Source organism: Papio anubis, chromosome 12 (genome assembly GCF_008728515.1).
Source record: "Papio anubis isolate 15944 chromosome 12, Panubis1.0, whole genome shotgun sequence".
Taxonomy (NCBI): Eukaryota; Metazoa; Chordata; class Mammalia; order Primates; family Cercopithecidae; genus Papio; species Papio anubis.
The window spans coordinates 79,676,022-79,701,017 of record NC_044987.1 but is presented as its reverse complement, the minus strand read 5'-3'; the positions used below and the strand labels follow the sequence as shown (position 1 = coordinate 79,701,017).

At 42.0% G+C, this 24,996-nt stretch overlaps 1 protein-coding gene across 5 annotated transcripts; it reads right to left on the bottom strand.

Annotated features, from left to right (window-relative positions):
• Positions 1-421: 421 nt before the first annotated feature.
• On the bottom strand, positions 422-20,625 carry HTATIP2 (HIV-1 Tat interactive protein 2). 5 transcript variants are annotated; one of them, XM_017948556.3, is made up of 6 exons: positions 20,407-20,580; positions 19,887-20,082; positions 18,143-18,250; positions 8,651-8,788; positions 3,521-3,582; positions 422-1,798 (listed from the first exon to the last, which is right to left on the bottom strand). In XM_017948556.3, exons 1-6 carry the CDS (start codon positions 20,502-20,504, stop codon positions 1,675-1,677), a joined length of 726 nt encoding a protein of 241 aa, XP_017804045.1. In that variant the 5' UTR covers positions 20,505-20,580; the 3' UTR covers positions 422-1,674. The 5 variants fall into 5 exon arrangements, with proteins under 5 accessions (XP_017804045.1, XP_003910176.1, XP_003910177.1 ...); XM_003910127.4 differs by lacking the exon at positions 422-1,798 and adding an exon at positions 1,996-2,780 and having other exon boundaries at positions 20,566-20,625; XM_003910128.3 differs by lacking the exon at positions 422-1,798 and adding an exon at positions 1,996-2,780 and having other exon boundaries at positions 20,518-20,611.
• Between the last annotated feature and the right edge of the window lie 4,371 nt (positions 20,626-24,996).

Sequence of the window (24,996 nt, the reverse complement as noted above, 5' to 3'; positions counted from 1 at the left end):
ATATGTGGCCTGGCCCATAGTATTAATAGATACTGAATGTATTCACTGAGTAAAAATGATGCCTTATATTAATGCTAAATGCACTTCTAAATGTACTTCTCTCCCTTAATTGTAAATTCCTAGAAGACAGAATCCATTAAATACTAGTTTTTGTTTTTGTTTTCGTTTTTCTTTGAGACAGAGTCTTGCTCGGTCGCCCAGGCTGGAGTGCAAAGGTGCGATCCTGTCCCACTGCAACCTCCACCTCCCAGGTTCAAGCGATTCTCCTGCCTCAGCCTCCTGAGTAGCTGGGATTACAGGCGCTCATCACCATGCCTGGCTAATTTTTATATTTTTAGTAGTGACAGGGTTTCAGCATGTTGGTCAGGCTGGTCTTGAACTCTTGACCTCAAGTGATCCACCTCGGCTTCCCAAAGTCCTGAAATTACAGGCGTGATCCACCGCGCCCAGCCCAAATATTAATTTTGAAGTTTTCTTACAATCTAGGACATTGCCAGAATAGCTGCTGGCTGTCTTGAGTTGGAGTCATTGCTCATGGATGCATCCCCAGTGCCTGTGTGTTCAGTGGCACATAGGAGGCACTGAATAAGCATTTGCTGAATGAATTAATGAATTCAACACTTTTGATTACCTGGTCCCATCCAACTTTTCCCTTCATCCTTCCAACATAAATTTTTTCTGTCTGTGTCACATTTGGTGGAAAACTTCCTGAATCCCTTAGTACTAAATGGAACACCCAGTCCATTCAGTGCTGTCAATAAAACAAGTTAACACCCATTGTGGAGGAGCGATTGGGCCAGAGTCTTGTTCCTTAGTTCGTTATCTCACCACAATGCAGAGCTCCAGGGAGGGCTGCTTTTCTCTCTACTCCAAAGGTGAACACAGACCCTTCCTCATTATCCCACATCACTACTGAGACCAGAATAACATGTTGAATGAAACCTGCTCGAAGGTTTTTGAGTAAGGAAATAATATAAGGAGAATAACTTAAAATAGGTCACTGGATTTAGCTGCTTTCGGAGCCCAGAGGCCTCAAAATATCCTCAGCTCATGCTTTCTCCCCACCAAAACTACACACTTGGGCTCTTCCAAGTTCAGCTCCCAGGGAACCCCACCTGGCAGGAAGAAGATATTTCATTTCCTTCTAAAGCTCACATTTCAAGATTCCACCCTGCCCTAAAATATGCCTCTTTTTTGGGTGACTGACATTGGGAATGTCTACTCCCTTCTAAGGATATACACCACAAATTAAAGGGAATGGCCTTTATCCTCCAGTGTATACTGAAGCTTGAAATGTACTTGGCATACAGTGGGCCTTGGAAAAATTGACTGAATCACTCGAATCACTTTGCTTCCCTGGTGCAGATGTTACGTTACACTAACATCTTTTGTTCCATGATGGAAATCAGCAATGTGTGTGCCTCTTGGCTTTGACCCTTCCTTCTGCATCTTCCTTTGCCTTAATTTTTAAAGTGCAGCAGCATGAGCGCACTTTAAAGTTTGGTGGCATAGAATTTTACTGGCTATGTGAACATTTAGTGATTAATCACTGGAACAAAGGAGAAACCCAAATATTTCAATTTTGTTCATCCACAACACGTAGTAACCATCAACTGGAACTACCTGGAAATACACAGGAACAGAGTGCTCTTGCAGGGTGCTTAAAAACACCATCTATGGAATCTGTGGGATCAGGCAGACCTGGGTTAGAATCCTGACTCTGCCATTTCTTTGCTTCAGTTCTTCAGCTTTGGACTCTTGAGCAAGGCACTTAACCACAGGAATCTCATTTCCCCATCTAAGATATGAAGATCATGATAGTATCACTTTATAAGGATGGTTTATAAGGGGTTTAAAGCACAGATAATACATGTAAAGACTGGTACTTAGCAAGCATTTGGTAAATATTAGCTGCTGTTATATCACCCCATAGGCTGAAATGCTGCATATTACCACTACTACATGGGTATTTTCAAGCAATCTAAGAGGCACCCAGGAGTTGTCAATTTATCTTTATTCCTTTATTTAATCCTCCCCATGTATTATATAAGCTTAGGTATATAATTTCTATTACATAAAGAAGTAGTAAAGGCACAATGTTTACTTACACAATTACACGTAGGGAATTAGCACTTTTGTAAGTCAGAGATGTGAATGTCAACAATTTTAGAGCAGAGCTCATTTGCATGGTCACAAGGTTTTCCCGGCTGCTGTGACTCTGCAGACAAGCATTTCAAAGCAGGCCCCCCAACCAGTGGCATCAGGGGAAGTATAAACAAAGAAAATTACAGATTATTCTGCTCACACCCCAGAAATTTTGATTCAAGTTTGAGATACGGCTAACATCTTTAGTTTTCCAAAGCTCGCTGAGGATCTATATGTATAACCAGGCTCTGAACCACTGATTCAGAGCACCATCATTTCTTGATTGGAATGGATGCCTGAGGATAGTAAAACAATAAAGCTAAAATATGCGGACTTTTTTTAGACCCTGAAATTACTGATTTGGTGATGGATGTTAAGACTGACAATAACAACCATTTCTCCTGTGTGGTCATGGCTTGAGAGAGTCATGTGCTTTCCCCAGGTCATGGATGGCCTTGTTCTCCAGCAGTTCCATCTGCTTGTCGCTTGGTCTCACCACATTGTTCAGCATTGCTCTAACCACAGTCACCAAGGGCACAGATTGCCCACTAGCCCAAGATTCTGGTAAGGAGCCAAAGAACTTTCTAACCAACCATTCACCTGGGCGAGACTCTTGCCTATCACATAACAGAACTCTAAAATAAAAATAAAAAAAAAAAGAAAGAAAAGCAGAGGAAGAGGTGGTAAATTGCACTGAGACCACAGTGGGCATTATGGACCAAACTATATCCCCTCAAAATTCTAATGTTGAAGCCCTAACCCCCAATGTGTCTCTATTTGAAGATAAGGCACTAAGGGAAGTAATTAAGGTTAAATGAGGTCTTAAGGTTGGAACAGGACTAGTGTGATGGGACTGGGGTCCTCATAAGAGGAAGAGACATCAGAGGTCTCTCTCTCTGCATACATAAAGAAGAAAGGCCATGTGAGGACACTGCCAGAAGGTGGGCTGTCTGTCAGCCAGGAAAAGAGGCCTCACCAGACACCAACCCTGACGGCACCTTGATCTTGGACTTCCAATCTTCAGACTGTGTGAAAATACATTTCTGTTGTTTAAGCCACCCAACCTGTGTGGTATCCTGTTATGGCAACCCGAGCAGACTAATAGAGTAGATTTAATGTTTTATTTGGTGCATGAAGAGGATTTAAGAAGGCAGCAAATGCTGTCTAGGAAGTTCTGGACTATTCTGGAGCAGGCCCCAACATCTACCCTTTCTTTCTAAGCAAAAAGGTATGTCCTTCAGAGAAGCAATACACCTCTAGCCAATGTCTTTCATATCTTAGATATTTCAGTTGTCAGCCTTTCCAAATGAAAAATTAGCATCTAGGGATTAACCTACAGTGGCATACTCTCCTTCAGTATAAATACTATACTTACCCAGGCCTAAATACAGAGTAACGATCAAATTTTAATTCTTCAACCTTGGCTTCCACTTCTCCCTATTAAGAAAAACCACATTTTTAATATTTAATCAAGACCAGCTCACCTGTATGAAGTTTAAAAGAGAATAATTTGTGGTTTTGAAGGTAATCTGCTTTTGCAGGTCTCAATACTCAAAATATCCTTATCTAGAATTTTAGGTTCCAAGGAGTCTGGGAAATTAAGGAAGAGATCATTTAATCCTGATACGTAGTCTTACATTTAAAAGATCCACTAAATAAGTGAATGGCTGTATAGTCAGTCCTCTCACTTTATTAATATTAAAACAGATTCAGAGAGGGTAAGTAATATGTTAGTACAACCATAAAAGAATATCCTCTGTTTAGTCCAGAATTCATGTTGCATGCTGGCAGACACTAACCTTTTTTTGGTTTATAGGTAGTTCCAGTGGGTCAGAAACCATAGACCTACCATATTACTCACTTCTTAAACCCCACAAAATTTCAAGACAGATTATATCTAGATGATGCTTTAAACCTAATTTGTTAAATAAAGCATGCATTTTCATGGCAGGCATCTCTGGAAACAAAGTGCCTGAGGAGCTCAGCCCACAGGCACTTCCAAAGGCCTGTGAACTACCACACAGTCATGCATGCCTCCTTCTTGGCCTATGTGTACCACCTAACTGGCACTTAACCTGTCTCATCACAGACGTTTAAGTAGCTATTTTTAAATATCTTTTTCTTTTTTTTAATGTTTAAATTAATTAATTAATTAATGTATTTATTTTGTGATGGAGTCTCACCATGTTGCCCAGGCTGGAGTGCAAGGGTGTGATCTCATCTCACTGCAACCTCCACCTCCTGCGTTCAAGCGATTCTCCTGCCTCAGCCTCCTGAGTAGCTGGGATTACAGGCATCCGCCATTATGCCTGGCTAATTTTTGTATTTTTAGTAGTGATGGGGTTTCACCATGTTGGCCAGGCTGGTCTCGAACTCCAGACCTCAAGTGATCCACCCGCCTAAGCCTCCCAAAGTGCTGGAATTACAGGCGTAAGCCACCACGCTTGGCCATTCTTTTTTTTTAATAGGTGGTTTTTAGTATATACACAGAACTGTGCAACCTTCATCACAATCTAAGTTTTAAAATATTTCATCACCCTGAAAAGAAATCCCATATCATTAGCAGTCACTCCCCATACCCTATTCTCTGGGGACCTAGTCAACCACTAGTCTACCTTCTATCTCCATGGATTTGCCTATTCTGGGCATTTCATATAAATGGAATCATGTAAGTTATGGCCTTTTATGACTGTTTCCTCACACTTAGCATAATATTTTCAAGGTTCACCCATGTTGTAGTGTGTATCATTTCTTTTTATAGCTGAATAATATTCTATTGCATGAATATATCTCATTTTATTCATCTATTCATCAGTCGATGGCCATCTAGGTTGTTCCCATTCTTTGGCCATTGTAAATAATGCTGCTATGAACAGTCATACACAAGTTTTTATGTGGACACACATTTCTTAGCTTTTTAAAAGATTTGTTTTGTCTCTATTAGCAATGTGCATAAAAGAGATACCATAGCAGGCTGAGACTGCTTTCCTTAGAAAGGCCTGTTGCAAGGTTGGCCCCTGGCTTGTGCTTGCAAACTTGGATTTTGGGTGTGTTTCCACCATTCCCTATCTGATAAGGGTAATGTACTATGCCTAAACTGTCTGTACAAACAATGTGGTTTATGCTGAAAACTTGCCTTTTTTCTGGAGGGCTGCGATTTTGCTAGGCCAATGTGCCTATGTAACTGGCTCCCATAAAAACCCTGCATTCCTAGGTTCAGATGAGTTTCTCTGGCAGAAAACATTCATCGCTGGAGAAATTAAGCACATCCTGTGCAAGCTCTATGGGGAGGCCTCTTGGAAGCTCGTACCTCCTTTCCTCCAGACTTCACCCCACACACCTTTTCCCTTTGCAGATTTTGCTCTATATCCTTTCAATGCGATAAGTTTTAGCTGTGAGTATGACTATATCCTGAGTCCTATGAAACTTTCTAGTGAATTACCAAACTTGGTGGTGTCTTTGGTAATCCCCCAGTATAAGCAGATTACAAACTCCTTAAGGTCAAGGAGGATACCCAATAATAAAATGTCATATGTCTGGAAAGTGTACCTTCACCCTGAACAGATGAGGAAACCAAAGCTTATCAACCCTGAGAACAGAGGACATGAGACCCATCCAGTACTCTGGGCTCCACATCCTGACACGTCTCCCCACAGCACCAGCAGAGTGCCCATAAAGCACACGATTGATCCAGGCCCCCAGAGCTGGCCCACCATGAATGAATGCAATGGAAACGTCATTGAGTAGAATAAATGTTCCTAAAGAATAAAGGAGTTTCTAAAATTGGGTGGGAGTGGGGAGTTCATACACACAAGGAGACTGAGAAAATAAGCAATAAATACTAGGAATGTTACACACAGTAGTTGAAGGATTATTTCGGAAAGATAATCTTTCCAAATTGTAAAAGCAATTACATATTGTTCAGCGTCATTCTGGGCCGGATCATTTGGTTGTCATTTCTGTCCTTTATTAATCTAATTCATAATCCCAGACTGCAGGTAATACAGGCCAATTGCAGTGAAATCAGAAGTGTCTTTCTGTTGTATTGGCCTTAATATTTGCTGAGGCTCTGTCATGGTCCAATCTCTGCTGGGTCCCTTTTGCATGTATTAGTGACAAAGGCTATTCATTACATAATGGCTAGCGGCATAGGCCTTGGAATCATACAGCCTCGGTTCAAACTCTAGCTTTGCCGCTTAACAGCTGGTGTTCTTTTTGTTGTTATTTTTTGTTTTGTTTTGTTTTTGAGACAGAGTCTCACTCTGTCCCCATGCTGGAGTGCAGTGATGTGATCTCGGTTCACTGCAGCTTCTGCCTCCTGGGTTCACACAATTCTCCTGCCTCAGCCTCCCGAGTAGCTGGGATTAAAGGCGTATGCCACTGTGCCAGTTAATTTTTGTATTTTTAGTACAGACAAGGTTTTGCCATGTTTCCCAGACTGGTTTCAAACTCTCAGCCTCAAGTGATCTTCCCATTTCGGCCTCCCAAAGTGTTGGAATTACAGGCGTGAGCCACCGTGCCCAGTCAACAGCTGGTGGTCTTAATATCACAGTACCTGTTTCCACACAAATGCACATAAAAGCCCTCAGAATGCCTGGATCATTTAATGTTAGCTATTTTTTTTTTAAATCTGGTTGAATAATAACCCAATGAGTCAGTAGTAATGCCTTTATCTTTAACAACGAGGAAATATCTTACGTATATTTTCTTTCCTAAAAGGTATAAATGTTAATCTTGCTAATAAGAGCAAAAATCCTATTTGGTAACCTTTCTCAGAACCCACATGTGTCAGTATTTTGAAAAACAAGTTGGGCCTGGTGCCTCATGCCTGTAGTCCCAGCTACTCGGGAGGTTTAGACTGGAGATCGCTTGAGCCCAGGAATTTGAGGTTGTAGTGATCTGTGACCATGCCACTGAACTTCAACCTGGGTGACAGAGCAAGACTGATTCTAAAAAAAAGAAAACCAGACTTTTTTCCTTTTAAGAATTGTCCTAAACTCTGACAATTAAGTGGAAACTTTTCCATTCTTCATGTAATTTCATTGGTGGCTCACTGATCTTCATCTGGTTCAAAATACTATTTTAGGATAGGTGAGATATGGCTCAGCTATTAGCCATGTGAAAAAAATCTGGAAATTTTTATTATTACAGGCTGATCATGGGCCAACAACATAATAAGGATGTTTGGTAAAATAGTAACAATCTTATATCTTATTTTTAAAAACACATAGTGTCCAGAGCGTGAATAGTACTCCCACTGCAGTTCCAGTATAATATCACTGCAAAGTTCACCCTCAGCAAAGTGATGCAGTCATGAAGGAGCTAGACACAGGAACCTATAAAGAATGGTGCAAGGACTTAAAGGTGTGATGCCTGGGAAACATACGATTAAGGAGGCCATAATCTCCAAACGTCTTAAAAACTACAATGCAAAAGAAAGACTGGACTTGTTTTGGTTATTTTAAAAGACAGAACTGATAACAATTAGCATTTACATAGCAATAAATTTCACTTCAAGGTAAAGACTTTTGGACAAGTAGATCTGACCCAAAATAGAAAAAGTTGGCTAATAAGATAGTAATCTCTGTAGTGCTGGAGATATTTAAGCAGAAGCGAGATGAACTTCTGTAAAGGGACTTCACATAGGAAAAGTCTATGACTGAATGACCTCTGTGGCTCTGCCGCTTAAACTGTGGGCACCTGGGGTGCACTGGAGGCACACAAAGACAAAGCCATACCTATCTTCCAGCAGCATCAATTTAACTCAAAGGTAGGTTAATAGAAACCTTTTAAATTAAAATAAACAGGGATATGTATAGCACTAAGAATAGCAAAATGTGCATAAATTTTTAAAAGATAAAACGTAAGACTTTTAAGAAAGTTGAGGCCAGACACAGTGGCTCCCGCCTGTAATCCCAGCACTTTGGGAGGCTGAGATGGGTGGATCGCTTGAACTCAGGAGTTTGAGACCAGCCTGGACAACATGGCGAAACCCCATCTCTACCAAAAATACAAAAATTAGCCAAGCATGGTGGCTCATGCCTGTAGTCCCAGCTACTTGGGGGGAAAGAGGCTGCAGTGAGCCAAGATCATGCCACTGCACTCCAGTCTTGTAACTAGAATACTGCTTCAGGATAGATGTCTCCAAATCTCTAGACAAATAAAAGCTCTTCTTTCCTCTCAATCACTGGAGAAACTGACAGAAAAGTTTAAGAATCACTGCCTCCAAGTCTCTTCCAATGCTAAGTTGCCATGCTGACAGTCAAGGCTGGAGACACTATATCTCATTCCATTTATTGCTGGATAATTAATAGAGAGGAAGACATTGGAAATTATTTTTCAAATCATTCCTGTTTACTAAATATATTCCTGCAGTCCCATAGCCATACAAATGCATAATATGATGTATTGATGTTTTTTGTATTATATAATATTTTATATTCTTTAGTACTGCCAAATAGGTAGGCTTCTCCAAAGTGTATGAAAGACAGAAACTTGCACAAACCTTAACTTGTAGATATAAAAAATTGCTTGATTTATCAGCTCCTTTAGAGGATACCAAGTTGAAATGTTTGCACCCTCCAGCTTTTGCCAGCTCTGCAGACTTCAGCACATAATCTCGGTCAACACGAACAAATCCCTCCTAAAGGGGAAAAGAACATGAGTTATTTCCAAAAAGCAGCAAGTTCATCTTCAAGATTACTACTTGGCTTGGGTAGCAGGCTGGGAGGCCTGGAGGGATAGAGATCTAAATAAAATGTGTCCAAGCAATACATGAAAGTCAGGCTTAGACCCTGGGAAAGGCTCCAGGTCTGGTCCTCTGGATAGACATACCAGCTTTAGCAGCAAGGCTGGACCGCAATAAGGAAACAAGGACAATGACACTGAAACATAGACACCAAACAAATCTGCAAAGAACAAAGGAAACAATAAGATCAGGCTGAGAAACTACTTTTAAGCCAGACATTTTTTTTTGTCTTAATAACTTTACTTTACACTCCTGTCTGTTTTCTGTGTCAATCTAATGTGGTAGGGTCTCCGACTATGGGTGAGGACACTCCCCAGGCACTAAGAGAACAAAGTCTATTTAATTCCCAATTTTCATGTATGCTTTACAATGTACCTCACATATTAGTAAGGTATGTATCCTCAGATTTTTTTATTAATGGGTCTCTGATCAAAAATGTTTGGAGACACCCAATCTAGCTAGATTCAGTCCAGTGAGGGCGGTGGCTGAGTCTTTTTTCTTAATTCATCTCTCAGCATCAGCACATGTCCAGCATATGGTAGATGCTTTAAAAATGAATGAACAAAAATCCAATGAAAGCAGAGAAAAGGTAAATCCGGTCAGAAAAAAACAGAACTAAGTGGCAATAAAAGGGGGAGGGAAGAGAATGACACAAATAACAAAATATAGACTCACTTCCAGGGCCTAACTGAAAAACATGCACCTTTACCCAGAAAAGGGAATTCCATGGAGTCACAGTCTCTTGAGACCACTATAAATTCTGGCATCTTCAAACCCAAGACAGCTGAAGAGAAGTCTAAAGTCTGTTGAAACTGAACTTCACAGGTAGTCACAATTACAGAATGAGGTCTTAGAGTAGTAGGAATTCCAAATCTGAAGACTGGACTACTGCCCCAGTGATTGATTGATTGATTGAGACAGAGTCTTGCTCTGTCGCCCAGGCTGGAGGGCAGTGGCGTGAGCTCCACTCACCACAACCTCTGCCTCCTGAGTTCAAGCAATTCTCCTGCCTCAGCTTCCCAAGTAGCTGGGATTATAGACACACGCCACTGTGTCTGGCTAATTTTTGTATTTTAGTAGAAACAGGGTTTCATTGCGTTAGACAGGCTGGTCTTGAACTCCTGACCTCAGATGATCCGCCTGCCTCGGTCTTCCAAGGTGCTGGGATTATAGGCGTGAGCCACCACGCCCGGCCTGATTTCTTTTTTAATTAAAAATTTGCTCCGCAGTAGTTACTGATTCTAAATGTTGTATTTGGTAGGGCGATGTGTATCTTTCATAGAATGTTAAAAGGTACCTTAGGAAATCTCACATCCAGTCCCCTCATGATGTAGAGGGGAACCAAGGTACAGTGGGTGGGTGAACTGCTAGCTGGGAAGTGGCAGAGCTGAGAGCAGACTGCAGATTCTGGACTCTGAGCAGTGCTCTTTTCACTGTACCCATGTTCCTTTTTATCACCTACTCTCTTGCTGATGAAAATGACTAATCCGTAATTATGGTAGGCAGAATAATGGTCCCTCAGAGATGCCCACGTCCTAATCTTTGTGAATATGTAAGGTTACATGACAAGGGGGAATTCCATCGCAAATGGTATTTAGGCAGAAGCAAGATGAATCATGCCAAAACAACAACAACAGCAAAAAACTGAATTTATTTCACTAGTCAACTGTGTTAATTTTATTGTAATGAACCCATTATTAAAATCAGAGTTCTAGTGAACTGGCATGAGGGGTAGAAATAGATGTGGAAGAGAAATTCAGTGTTTTAGAAATTCAGTGTTTAGAATTAGGGTGCTAATCAGCTGACCTTGAAACACAGAGATTAGTCTGAATTATCCACGTGGGCCCAATGTAATCACAAGGGCCCTTAAAAGTAAAAGAGCGAGGCAGAAGAGGATGTTGGAGTGATGCAGCGTAAGAAGGGCTTGGCTACCACGTTGCTGGCCTTGAGGATGGGTAGGGGACCACAGGCCAAGGAATGAGGGGCAGCCTCTAGAAGCTGAAAAAGGTATGGAAATGGTTTCTCTCCTACAGCCTCCCAGAAAGGAATGCAGCTCTGTCAACACCTTGATTTTATCTCAGGGAAACCCATGTCAGACTTCTAAGATGATAAATTTGTATTGTCTTAGGCTGCTAAATTTGAGGAATTTACTAAAGCAGCAATAGGAAACTAATACAGACTTCAATTTTAAAACAATAGGCCCATGCAGATTTTTTAACTTTGCATGGAAGTGTATCATAAAAGTAAACATAAGTATAGAGCTCAATAAATTTTCATAAACTGAACATGCTCTGCCACCAGTTCCCAGATCAAGAAATAGAACATTACCATTACTATAAAAGCCTTCCTCATCCTCCTTTCCCATCACTCACAAGTACATTTTTAACTATATCCACCACCTGGAGGACAGTGTTATTTTTCTGCCTTACTTTTTCTACCTTAGTTTATGGGTAAACTAGTTTATGGGTAAGTAAACTTACCTCTTTACTCACGAGTCATCACCATCTCCTTTTGTATACTTTTTGTTGTATACTTTGACATTCAATCCTAAACAACGGACTTGCCAAGCTGTCTATATACAGACTCAAATTCATGCTGTTGCTTTTAAAATCAGTGTAAAGCAAACCAATTTTAATACTCAGCACATCCTAAGAGAGGTGATTACCCTCAGAGCCATCTCCAAATTGAGACTTTAGATGTGCTGAAAGTGTGCCAAGAGAAACAGCCCAAAACTACATAGAAAAATGCTAAAACACTAAATTTTTCTTCCACATCTGTTTCTTCCCCTCATGCCAGTTCACCAGAACTCTGATTTTAATGACAGGTTAGTTATTCACAACAAAATGACACAGTTGACTAGTGAAATAAATTCAGTTTTTTGTTGTTGTTGTTGTTTTAGCAAGATTGATTGGAGGGATTATTATAGTCGTCTGTTAAAATACTTCTTCTTTCATCCGTTTCTTTAAAAATAAGGGAAAGATTCAGCCAATCACAAGTCTCCCGACCGACGCTGTCTCTCTCACTTAATCCAGAGCCAGTAAAAGGATAATTTGATTAAACTGAGACCCTAATTTATTTGGCTTTAGTTCTGGATCAACCTCTCCTTAATAGAGTGCTGTCGTCTCCAATTGTTTGATGAAAATTAAAGTGACATAAATACCATGGGACTTTTTCAATCTGATTAGTCAGCTAAGGCACATCAATACTACCCCAGCCATCAGACTCTGGCGTCCTTCCTTTCACCCGCCTCGCTAACAACGGACAACCGCTCCTTGAAGGACGAGCACCCACGCTGCTGCAGAGACCCCCACACTTAGCCCATCATCCCTGCTCAATGGGGCCTGTTGACAAGATGCCCATACCTTTCTCCATTGCTGTTCTCTGGACAAAGCTAAATATTGTTTTATTAGCAATCAATGGCTGTTAATCCAAAACGATTTCACAAATCCTCTGAGCCTTCAAGCTGATTATAAATACGCGTTTTTCCAAGCACACTAAATTTTGAATTTCACTTCCGTCACCCTGATGGCGTGGCCTTTTAGCTGGTGAATGAAACTCAAAAGCAAAAGGGTCAACAGCTTTCAAAGACTTAAAAATCAAACTGAAGCGTGGGTCCTGATGACTGACTAGGAGGTATCACACACCAGTTTTCTCTGGAGTGAGGAAGATTCTATTTACAGATGAAAGAAGCGATCTCTAAAAATCTTATTCATGCCCTTTGTTGTTTTCCAATAGCTTGATTTAAAAAACAACAGAAAAAATAACTAAAACAAGCTACTTCATATCTCAGAAACACAATTTTTAGAAAAACTGTACTTAGTTTCCCTAACCATGTGGACAGACGTCTCTTCTGAGAGTATTAAGTCCATGTGTCATTCTGTCTTTATGATTCCATAGCCAGTGTGTCCTGCTCTAAGCTAGGAATCCGAGTCCCTGCTAGAAAAAGGAATTAATTAAATAAGTTGCCACTATAAAGTTCTTTCCCAGCACCCTCTCAAAAAGAATAAACACAGTATACTACACTCAGTAGGGATATCCTCATATGCTCCACAACATCAAAGGCAACAAATTCTCCAACGACTCTTAAGTCTTACTAAAATCCAAAGCTACTAAGTATTTCTTCTTTACCAGTGCCTAAAAACTAAAAACAACACTCTGGCTTCAGAACAACTCATCCTAACAAGGTATAGTATTTCAGTGCTGACTGACAGGACAAGTGAGCACATTTAAACGATTCAAGAAGGTCATGGGGCCAGGCACGATGGTCTGTGGTCCCAGCAACTCACCAGGCTGAGGCAGGAAGATCGCTTGATCCCAGGAATTTGAGTCTAGCCTTGGCAACACAGTGAGACCCTGTCTCTAAAAAATTAATTCATTTACTAAAAAAGTAAATCATGGGGATCTTTTTCCAAGAAGGGTGGGTCTATCATTCTGTAAAGGTCCCACTCAGCCATATTTCTGCTTCAGGTTCTTTCTCCTTCACTCCCTTTTCAATCCAACCCTATAAATTAGATCAGAAAACAAAGATGCTGACAAACACTAAATGGTATAATCTGAGGCACCTTTTGTTTGTGTCCTGGCGTCTCTATATTTGATGTTCAATGATAGGAGAAAGATCTTGGTTAGAGAAGGACCTCTGGATAAATAAAATCAAGCAGATAGTGAGGATTCCTGGGTCAATCTATATGTTCTTGAAAAAGTTTTCCAATTGGGGCATTCTTTCTTCTGTGTTTCATAGAGTCAAAGAATTTTGCAGGCCGGGTGCAGTGGCTCATGGTAATCCCAGCACCTTGGGAGGCCGAGGCAAGCAGATCACTTGAACCCAGGAGTTCAAGACCACCCTGGGTGGGAAGCATGGCAAAACCCTGTCTCTACAGAAAAAAAAAAAAAATGCAAAAATTAGCCAGTCATGGTGGCGCGTGCCTATGGTCCCAGCTGCTTTGGAGGCTGAGGTGGGAGGATTGCTTGAGCTGGGTAGGTCGAGGCTGCAGTGACCGAAATCGCACTGCTGCAGTGAGCTGAAATCATACAACTGCACTCCAGCCTGGGTGATGGAATGGGACTCTGTCTCAAAAAAAAAGGAAAAATGTTTAAGAATTTTGTAGTAGGAAAGTGGGTTCACTGGTCACCTCCCTCTGACAGACAAGGAGGCAGTGGCCTCCAAAAGCTAACCAGCAAACTCCAGACTCCATAGCTACTTGGCATCCAAACAGGGCCTATGATCTAGGTCCCTTGAACCAGCTAGGACCTCGCCACTTCACAAGCCCCCTCCTAGACATCAAATAAAACAACAGAGATTAGAACAAGGGTGGGCAAACTTTTCCTGTAAGGGATCAGACAGTAACTATTTTTAGCTTTGCAGGCCTCTGTTGCAACTATATAGCTCTGCCATTATATTAATAGCACAAAAGCAGCCACAGAGAATACATAAAGTAATGAGCATGGCTGTGTCCCAACACTACTTTATGTATAATGGCTAAAATTTGAAGTTTTTATATTTTCACATGGTATGACATTATTCTTTTGAATTTTTTAACCATTTAAAAATATAAAGACATTCTTAGCTTACAGGCTGTACAAAAACAGGTGGCAGGCTGTATTTGGCCCACAGACTGTAGTGCAAACCTCTGAATTAGAAGAGCAGATCATTCGAATCAGAAGGCATGAGACTCTAATGAGATGGGCCATGAGATGCCTAATAAATGTCCCAGTAACCACATTAATTACATTAATGACATCATCCACTCAACAGAAAACAGGAACTTGGACTTCTGGAGCCTACTACTACCAGGTGAAGAGACAAATGAAAAGGTGAAACCATATCGAACCACCTTGAATTCACTAATCAAATCCTTCTTTTGATACAAATAAGGGGAAATGAACTATTCTCACTGGCATCTGTAAGTTTTTATGCTTCACTCCAGGATAATACAGATCTGGTTTTCGAAGACTATTTCAATCTTCACTAGCAAACAAGTTACTCAGTAAAGCAAGATGAAGGTTGTCTAGGACCACAGTACCCAGAAAACCAGCAAGTGAGGAGAATTAATACACCCCACTGCCTCTTGAAAGCAGGTTCAACAAGAAGGACAGGGTTGACTGCATCAGGATCTCCCAAGGAGCCTGCTAAAAAGACAGATTCCAAGCTTCCAAATTCAGAGATTCTAATCCAGTAGATCTGGATCAGGGCCAAGTCAGGGAGCCAGTACATTGATTGAACAACTATGTTCTGTTAATATGAAAAGGAAAATTAGCATCTACCCAGCTACTACTAAAGGAAATAGTCTTCCAAACAGCTGAAGAAAGGTAATAGACCTTTTCCTAGACCCAGTGTCAATAGAAACCTGAGTAGACTGAATTTTGTGAGTTGGATTATATCCCCCCAAAATGTATATGTTGAACTCCTAACCCCCAGTACCTCAGAATATGACCTTATTTGGAAATAAGTTCGTTGCAGATGTAATTAGTTGAGATCATACTAAATAGGGTGGTCCCTAATCCAGTATGACTAGTGTTCTTATAAAAAGGAAAAATGTGGACATAGACACAGGTATTAAGGGAAAACACCACGTAAACAGACATAAAGAGAAGGCTACCAGCTACAAGACAAGGAGAGAGCCTTGAAACTCAAGGGCTCAGCCTCAGAGCACTGACCAGCCTGCTGAGACCTGGATCTCAGACTTCTAGCCTCCAGAACTGTGAGACAAATTTTTCTGTTGTTTAAGCTACTTGGGTTATGGCAACCCTAGCAAACTAATACACTGACCATCGCAGAGAAATAAGCCACCTACCCAGAGGATCTCAATACTGAGACAAAAACACTGAATTTCTTGAAGTTTCTCTGCTGGAAACCCATATATTGCTAAGGCAATATATGGGGTTCCAGTTACAAAATCCCTAGTGAAGCGCACTAGGTTTGCCACTAGCTTTGTAGTACTTATACAATAAACCACCCAGCAAACTCTTTTCTACAAAAAGAGCTGCTGACCTAGAACACCAGCTGGGATGAGCTTGGAAATCTACAACCCCCACTTAAAACACTATTATTACTTAGCCACTTACGAACTGTCACCTCTTTCATATCGGCTAAAGTTATCACAACCTCCCAACTTTATATTGTACTAGTCCAAATTGGTTTTTTTTTAAAGCCCCCCAAAACAAAAACAAAACACTTTTCTGGTATAAGTGCCAGCTTGTTTTCCACCACTAACCTCTTAAATCATTTAAGTCCTAATTCATTTCTAAGCTAGGTGAATAGTCTAGGCTCATTAGTCTATTCTCGCTTACTAGTTAATTACTTTTATCTTTCCAAATTGATTTTAAAGGAGAACGAAAGGTATCGAATAGCCTGAGAGGTGGAGAACCAACCCCATTAAAATAGAAAATTCTGGATAGTAAAGACACACAATTCCTCTGATTAAAATTGCATTACCCAGTCTGAACACGGAAAGCAGTTTAGACTTTTCCCTGGCACACCCTATAATGAGATTTGCCTTATGTCATGAAAATCAACCCTTCTATGCCTAATGCAGCATTTTGTTTTGCTGACTCACCACCAAAACCAGGCTGGCACTTGAGACAAATCTGCAGTGTCCTGGAACAAAAGTTTTTCAATGCTTTTGGAGGGCACACCGCTTGTGACTGTGCCTGGGACAGAAAAGACTGCACCCACTGTTAAGCAGGAACATGACCCTTTCTAGGAGAGATAATGTGCCATTTCCTGGGAAAGTCAAACTTCTCTGTAATCCATAGTTCCCATCACAGAGCTCAAATCCCAGCCATGTTCCAGGATAGATATGCAGAACTGCAGAAGATATGGAAATACATCTCGATTGAAAGCACACATAGAATTACTCTTTGCGGCCGGGCGCGGTGGCTCACGCCTGTAATCCCAGCACTTTGGGAGGCCGAGGCGGGCGGATCACAAGGTCAGGAGATCGAGACCATGGTGAAACCCCGTCTCTACTAAAAATACAAAAAATAAGCCGGGCGCAGTGGCGGGCGCCTGTAGTTCCAGCTACTCGGGAGGCTGAGGCAGGAGAATGGCGTGAACCCAGGAGGCGGAGCTTGCAGTGAGCCAGGATCGCGCCACTGCACTCCAGCTTGGGCGACAGAGCGAGACTCCGTCTCAAAAAAAAAAAAAAAAAAAAAAGAATTACTCTTTGCATCACAAGGAGGCCCAGAGAAATACATCTGAATCTAACTACTTAGTTGGTATAAATGAATAGTTCTTCACTATATGCTCCCTTAATGATTCAGGTGAAAGCGCCTGGTTTATAAACCTAAGGAGAGTTCCCACGGCAGAGTCATAGTCATATATATATATATATTTTTTGTTTTGTTTTTGTTTTTTCTGGGATTACAGCCATGAACCACTGCACCTGGGCTAACCGACTTTATTTATTTATTTACTTTTTTCACTTCTATTTTATTTATGTATTTATTATTATGTATTTTTAAATTTTACTTTAAGTTCTGGGATACATATGCAGAATGTGCAAGTTTGTTCAGCTCCGGCATGTAAATTCTGCCAGAAGCATAAACTATAGTCAAAGTATAAATTAAGTAAGATGTACCTGCATTAACATTTGCCCAGAATCCATGTAGTCAGCTCTGACTTCTAACCATGCAGTAAACTATAACTTCTGGACAGGAGCTGACTCAATTTAGAACACCATTAAAAAGAAAATAAAATGTGTGTTAAAAGAGTTTTGCGTCAGTAAAGACTGAATCATCACTGGGGTTGAATCATCGCTGAAGGCTGAATCATCGCTGGAGGCTGGTTGAATCGTGCCTGTGTTCTGATGTTCTATTCCAGAAGTTTAAAGCTTGACATGAAAATAGGTTGGAGCAAATCACTCAAGTGAGAGAGAACATTTCAAATTTAAAACATTTGGTAATGGGAAAAAAAGCTGATTGTTAACAGCATAAACCAATTAGTTTTACTCAGACATCATGGTTTCCCTTAGTCAGGGGATGTAGTGATAGCGATATTCACAATAGGCAAAATCATGTAAATATTTACAATGTCTCCAGCACTGGGGCCTGAACTCAAGGATTACTTTGAAAGATGAACTTATCAGTATTATGAAAAGGATAGCAAGGTTAGTGCAGCATATAGAATCTTAAACAATAAGGGTTTATTCACATTTAAGCATTGCAACAGGCACAAAGAAGAAGAGCGAGCAAGAAAAGAATCCTTGATATCACTAGCCAGCAAAAAAGGAAAAGAGCATATGCCTTCCTTACCGCGCCGGCTTTCGCTCTGGTGGTACCCAGGCAACAGAATCCAACATCATGACCTTGAAAGGCAGAAGCGTAGTCCTCCAGCTTTTCAAAGTCCACCACTTCTTGGTTCTAGGCAAGGACACAGCTGTATGTAGTTTCGTGTTATTTAAACAACAGACCAAAAATCCCCCTAGATTTAAAGACTAAGTTACAGAACATTACTGATAGGCCTGTCCACTTAATATCAAATTTTACAAATTCCTTTTCTCCAACCAAAAAGCCATCAGCCTCAATGGAAAATCAACAACACACACCTATGTCCACAGTCTCTATAAGAGGACTAGGGGTGATCCAGATTTCTGAAGTCAGGTTCGATTATAGTCTCTCTCTGGAAAAATAAAAGAACTGTGTGTAGCTTTCCAGCAAGGAGACCACTGAGGTATGATGTGAGGGGAAGAGATGGCGTTTGGCATCTTAAAGAAGACCTACTTGCAAATCTTGGGCTTGCTACACACTAGGCATGTAATTGTGGGCAAGTTATTCATCAGACACTACAGCTTTTTTTTTTTTTTTTTTTTCCCAGCTGTAAAATGGGGGTGATAATCTTTCCTTCAATCCAATCCATGAACCATCTGCATTATAATTAGTCAGGGAGTGCTTGACAAAAAGGCATATTCCTACATCCCACACCAATAGCTCTGAATCAGAATGTGCACTTTTAACAAGCACCCACCTTAATTCTCATGCACACAGAAGTTTAAGAACCTCCATCTAACCTTATAAGTTTGCTGTATAACTTTAAAAAGAAAGCATGATAAATTCCTGTCATGTAGGAATTCAAATAAAATGTTGGTTTCCATCCTTACCGTCAACTCTGAAAAGAATTTTTCTGGCACTGCCTATGACACTAAAGAAAAATAGGGTTTCATTGTAATCCCAGCACTTTGGGAGGCCGAGGCGGGCGGATGACGAGGTCAGGAGATCGAGACCATCCTGGCTAACATGGTGAAACCCCGTCTCTACTAAAAATACAAAAAAAAAAAAAAAAAAAAAATTAGCCGGGTGTGGTGGTGGGTGCCTGTAGTCCCAGCTACTTGGGAGGCTGAGGCAGGAGAATCGCTTGAACCTAGGAGGCGGAGCTTGTGGTGAGCCGAGATCGCGCCACTGCACTCCAGCCTGGGCGACAGAGTCAGGCTGTCTCAAAAAAAAAAAAAAGGTTTAACTTAGAGTGAAGGGAATATTCGATTTACAGACACAAGTCTGGGAAGTCAGGCAGGGCCAATTCTTGTAAGTGAATAACCCCACCTTTCACTGCCATAGACCTTTCTCTCTCTGCAAAGCAGTTTCAGAATCCCTGACAATATTAGTGTGAAGTGCGCAGGTTGACAAAATCAGCAAAGTGGCTGAGAAAATTCTCAAGGTCACCAGGGCTGCCTCTAGAAGCCAGCTTGTATGACCCTGAAAACAGTGCTCATCTGTCTCACCAGCCTCACCCCCATTACAACTCAGATCCAGCTTTATAGGGTTGCAGATGGAGAGAAGGGCTTTGCCCAAGAACACACAATGAGCGGGAGGGAGGCACACCTGGGCTACCATCCAGGAGTCGTACTTCTGGGAGGGACCCTCACAGACCAATCTTGGCCAAGGTTTGATGGCCTCTCACTACCCCCACTACTGGCAGGGCAGTATTTAGCCTTTAGGCGTGAAATATGTTCACCTCGCAGAATCACTGGGGGTCCGTTTGAGCCCCAGCTCAAATACCCACCACATTTTTATATGCTTCCTCGTTGAAGGTGAGCTTCCTCCGGCCAATGAGCGTGACTTTGGAAAATAGGCCCTGCTCCAGGATTTCCTTTAAGAGCGCTCTGCCGGTTTCTCCGCTGGCGCCCAAAATAAAGACGGATTTATTCTGCATCCTGAAGTCTTCTCGAAGCTTCGACAGTGCTTCTGTTTCGGCCATGCTGAGGAAATAACATCGACAGGTGCCGATCTTAGGGTGTCAGGGGACTGCCCGTCTTTACCCCAAGGAACAAGGGCTGTTTATCTGTTCGGGAAGAGGATATTGTTCTCCGCAGTCCAGGCCCTGGGGAAAGTGCTGACTCACGTGCGGGGCGCGGCTCCCGGGCCATCCCCCGTACCTGAGCCAGCCGACCCATCGGAAGGGGCCCGAGCTGGAGGGTGAGCCCAGGTGCCACAAGCTGCTGGCACCACTGAGCATCCCCCACGGTATCCCTGGCCCGGCCAGGAGACCGGGCCCAGCTCGGTCCCATACGCGGAGGGGTTACCTGGGGCCAGCCCCCGGCCCCGGGTCCTCACGACGCAGCAGAAGCAGGGCTGCCACCAGAGCAGCCGCCGCCGCGCTCAGCGCCGCAGGCCCGGCCATCAGAGCATCCCACCTTCCCTTGTCGGCCCGGGGCGTTGGAGGCGACGGAGCCAGTGCCTACCCGGCTTGGTCTTCCGGGTGGCCTCGCGGCGACGCTGCCTCGCCCCGCCCATAGGGGCGGGACCTGGGGACAAACTCCCTGCAGCTTCACAGGCGCGGGGAAGGTGACTCTGAGGGCACGTGCGCGGAGCCGCGACCCTTCCTAAGTCAGGAATCTGCAAGGACCCTCTCCCCGCGTTTTCCCTCACCTGCTGCGCTCAGCTAATAGACTTGCCAGACTTGATCTTCAATGGCCCCCAAACTGGAATGTCAATTGTATATTGGCTATCATCTCAAATTCACCGTGTCAAAAACTTAACCCTGCCCACCCAACCACCCCAAACAGGAATAAAACAAACCTATTCCTAGCCTCTCTTGTGTGTCACCATCCCTACATACACATACACACACATACGCACACACACACACACCTCCTTCTGCCCTGTCAAGTCAGAAATCAGACTATCTCTTTTGATTCCTTTTTTTTCCTAGCCTTTCCACACTACAGACTCATCAAGTCCTGTTATCCCATCTGCCTTACAAATATTTCTCCCATGTAATTCAAGCTCTCATCATATCTCCCCAGTATAACTGGTCTCCCTGCCCAGGTCCTGGCCTAATTCGGTCTTCTAGATGGTGGAACCCGGGTGACCTTCCACACCTGTGATTCAGGCTTCCTAAACCAGATCAGCGGTTTGGAACACAGCTATCTACACTCGGCCTGTCCTGGATCTTGGAAGTCCTGAACAGAGGTTAGAATGACAAGCAGAAATCTGAATAATTTCAGATTGTTCAGGTTGTGCTGGGAACATTGGTCATTTGGGGCCCCATCTCCCATCTAGAAGACAATGAAACACATTCCCTCTTCCATCTCCATGGGAGTTTTTATATGTAGGCTTTGCTTAGGCTCAGCCAACCAGAGGCTAACACATAGGTTTTCAGTTTTCGAGGAGTAATGAAAAGATGCAGTGAAGCCTGAGATATATGTTGGTTTGTTGGGGCAGGGGTACAGGATTATGGCATCATATGATCCACCCGCCATCTGATGGTCTGATCTTGTCTTAAATTCCTGCCTTAATTCCTGTCTGTTTTCAGAGACTGTTGTGAACACAGTACTTCTGTTACTCTTCTGATACATTCCTGTGCTGTGTAAGCTTACCAGATATATTCTGTTATTGGCAATAAAAAAGCTTGATTGATACAGAGCCGTGTGGTTCATTCCCCACTGGCCTGTCACAGCACCTGGACTCTTCCCTTTGAGTTCCTAAAGCTTTTCTACAAGAATGCAATGTTAAACCTTGTCAGCAAACACTGTCCTAGTAATTCATTTATCAAATCTGTCACAGAAATTATTCATTGTACCCTACTGTCTATTCTTCCCCTTTTGTTTAAAATTGTGGCATAATTAATATACATTAAAATGTACAGATCCTAAAGGTTCTGTTCCACGATTTTAGAAGATTGTATATACACCTAAATAACCACCACCAAAAATAAGATATAGAGCATGTCTGCCATCCCTGAAAGTGCCTTCATTCCCTTCTTGACAATCTCTCCCCTCTCCAGAGGCAATCACTTTCTGGTCACTATCAACATAGTTTTGCCTGTTGTCGAATTCTATTTAAGAGTACAGCATGTACTCTTTCATGTCTCAGGTGTTTGGCTTAACACATGTTTTAATATTTATTCTTGTTTGTAGGGCTGCATTATGATTTCTGTGGGCCCTAAGCACTTCATGAGCCCCTTCATTTTATGCACACACACAATTTATATAATCAAAAATTATGTCTTATGACTATGTTGCTATAAAGATGAACATGACAATTTCTTCCACCTCAAACATTTTCTTCCACCTAAAAGTTTATTTTCACAGGCCCCAGAACTGTGCCTACTATGCCAAATGAGTAAATCAGCCCTGGTTGTTTCATGTATCAGGAATTCATTCCTTTTTATTGCTGAGTAGCCTTCCAGTATTCCAGTATGAATATCCCACAACATGTTTAAACATTATTCTGTTGATGGACATTTGGTTTGTTTCTACTTTTTGGCTAATTACGAATAAGGCTTCTATGAACATTATTGGACCAGTCTTTCTTCAGTAACATGTTTTCCTTACTCTTGGACATATATACACACACACACACATATACACACACACATATATACATATATACACACACATACATACACCCCATATACACATATGTAATGTATATACATATGTGTACATATACATAATGTATACACATATGTATATATACATATACATATGTGGATATATACATATATATACACATGTGTGTGTATGTACACAACAGAGCAAGACAGAGTCTTGCTCTGTTGCCCAGGCTGGAGTGCAATGGCACGATCTTGGCTCACCACAACCTCCACCTTCTGGGTTCAAACTTTTCTCTTGCCTCAGCCTCCTGAATAGCTGGGATTACAGGCACACACTAACATGCCTGGTTAATTTTGTATTTTTAGTAGAGTTGGGGTTTTGCCATGTTGGCCAGGCTAGTCTTGGACTCCTGATTTCAGGTGGTCCGCCCACCTTGGCCTCCCAAAGTACTGGGATCACAGGCATGAGCCACCATGCCCAGCTACTTATGGACATATATTTTTATTACTTTTCAGTAGATACCTAGGAGAAGAATGATCAAAGAATTCTGTAAGATAGATGTACCATTTTACATTATATTTTCACCCACTTGGTATCATCAGTCTTTTAGTTTTGACCAGGGTCAAATAGCTCCTTATCTCTCATCTCTCTTTCTCTCTTTCTTTGTCACCCAGGCTGGAGTACAGTGGCACTATCATGCCTTGACCTCCTGGGCTCTAGTGATCCTCCTGCCTCAGACTCCTGAGTAGCCGGGACCACATGTGTGCACCACCATGCCCAACTAATTTTTAAAAATTTTCTGTAGAGACAAGATCTCTCCATGTTGCTCAGGCAGGTCTTGAATTCCTGGCTTCAAGCCATGCTCCTGCCTCGGCCTCCCAAAGTACTGTGGTTACAGGTATGAGCCATCATGCCCATCCTTGCCTTTCTTTTAGCAATATGGTCCATAGGTTTATTAGAACATGTGGCTGCCCATTCAGATTTTATATTTCCTGGTATCACTTGCAAGCTAGCATGAGCACGTGACAGTGATATAGCCAATGAGAAGCAAGCAGAGGTAATATGTGCAAATTTGAATCACATCTTTATAAGGAAGTTACCTTCTTTCCCTTCACTTTCCCTTTCCCCCTTTCCTTAGGCCAGAATGTGAATGTACTGGTGAACCAGCTCTGACCATGAGTAGAAAGACACTCTCTAGAGGATAGCAGGGAAAGGTGTCCTTGGATGACTTTCATAGAACAGAGCTGCCTACCCACCCTGGACTGCCTGCACGCCTCTGGGCAGTGAGAGAAAAATAAACTTCTGTCATGTTGAAGCCACTGTAATTTTGTTACAGCAGCTTAGCCAGCGTTTTGCCTAATGTAAGATTCTTTTAGTCAATCTTGTCAATGGATATTTACTGATTATCTAATGCGAGCCAGATACCATGCTAGGTACTATAGATTTTTCCAAGATGAATCAGGGACACCAGCTAAACTCACTCTCATCTTGAAGGCAAGTCATAAATACTTGGGAAGCTAAATAAAGTTCAGCAACATTATAAAACATCCCCCAAACTTTCATAGAGTAGCACGTGCTGAATGCCAAATGAGCATACAGAAATAGAAGGAAACTCAGAAAAAAACAAGTCCATGCCTTTCCTTCTCTGACAGCTGGAACCTTCTCATGCAGGTGCTGAGATAATGTGACAAGACCTACCCTCCTAGAGCAACTGGACCACAAAAATTCAGGGCAAAGGGGAAGGGGAAAGCATAGGGAAAGAGGGAAAGGGGACATAAGGAAACGGAGGTAGCATGGAAAGATCCTTGGCCAGAGACCTGCCTGCCACATTCAGGTTTGCCTTTCATGAAGTCTCTTCATATATCTTGGCCTCCAATTCCCTATCTGTAAGATGGGAACTGTTTCATTACATTCACTTTGCTCCAAGGAACAGACTGACTCACATTAACTTGAGTAGAGATGGTGAATATTGTAAGGCTACACATCATGTATAAGAGAGACAAAATCTCAGAGAAATCTCAAAACAGGATCTGCTGCAGGATGGGGCCTTATGGAGACTGGAACTGTATTTAGGTCAGATTTAGAGTCCTCAGGATCAGAGATCCATGCATCTTCACTTCAGAGCTATATTTTTAGTTACACTTTCATTAAGACTGTTTCATGTGTTTGAAGCCCCAAACTCAAAATGTTTTGAGGAAAACAAAACAAAACAAAACAAAACGAAACAAAAAAGGAAATGTCCTGGCTCGTGTAACTAAAGAATCAGTGTATATAATAGTCTTGGATGTGACCAGAATCAGCCAGTCAGCCAGTGGGGCCAGGACCCAGTCCCTC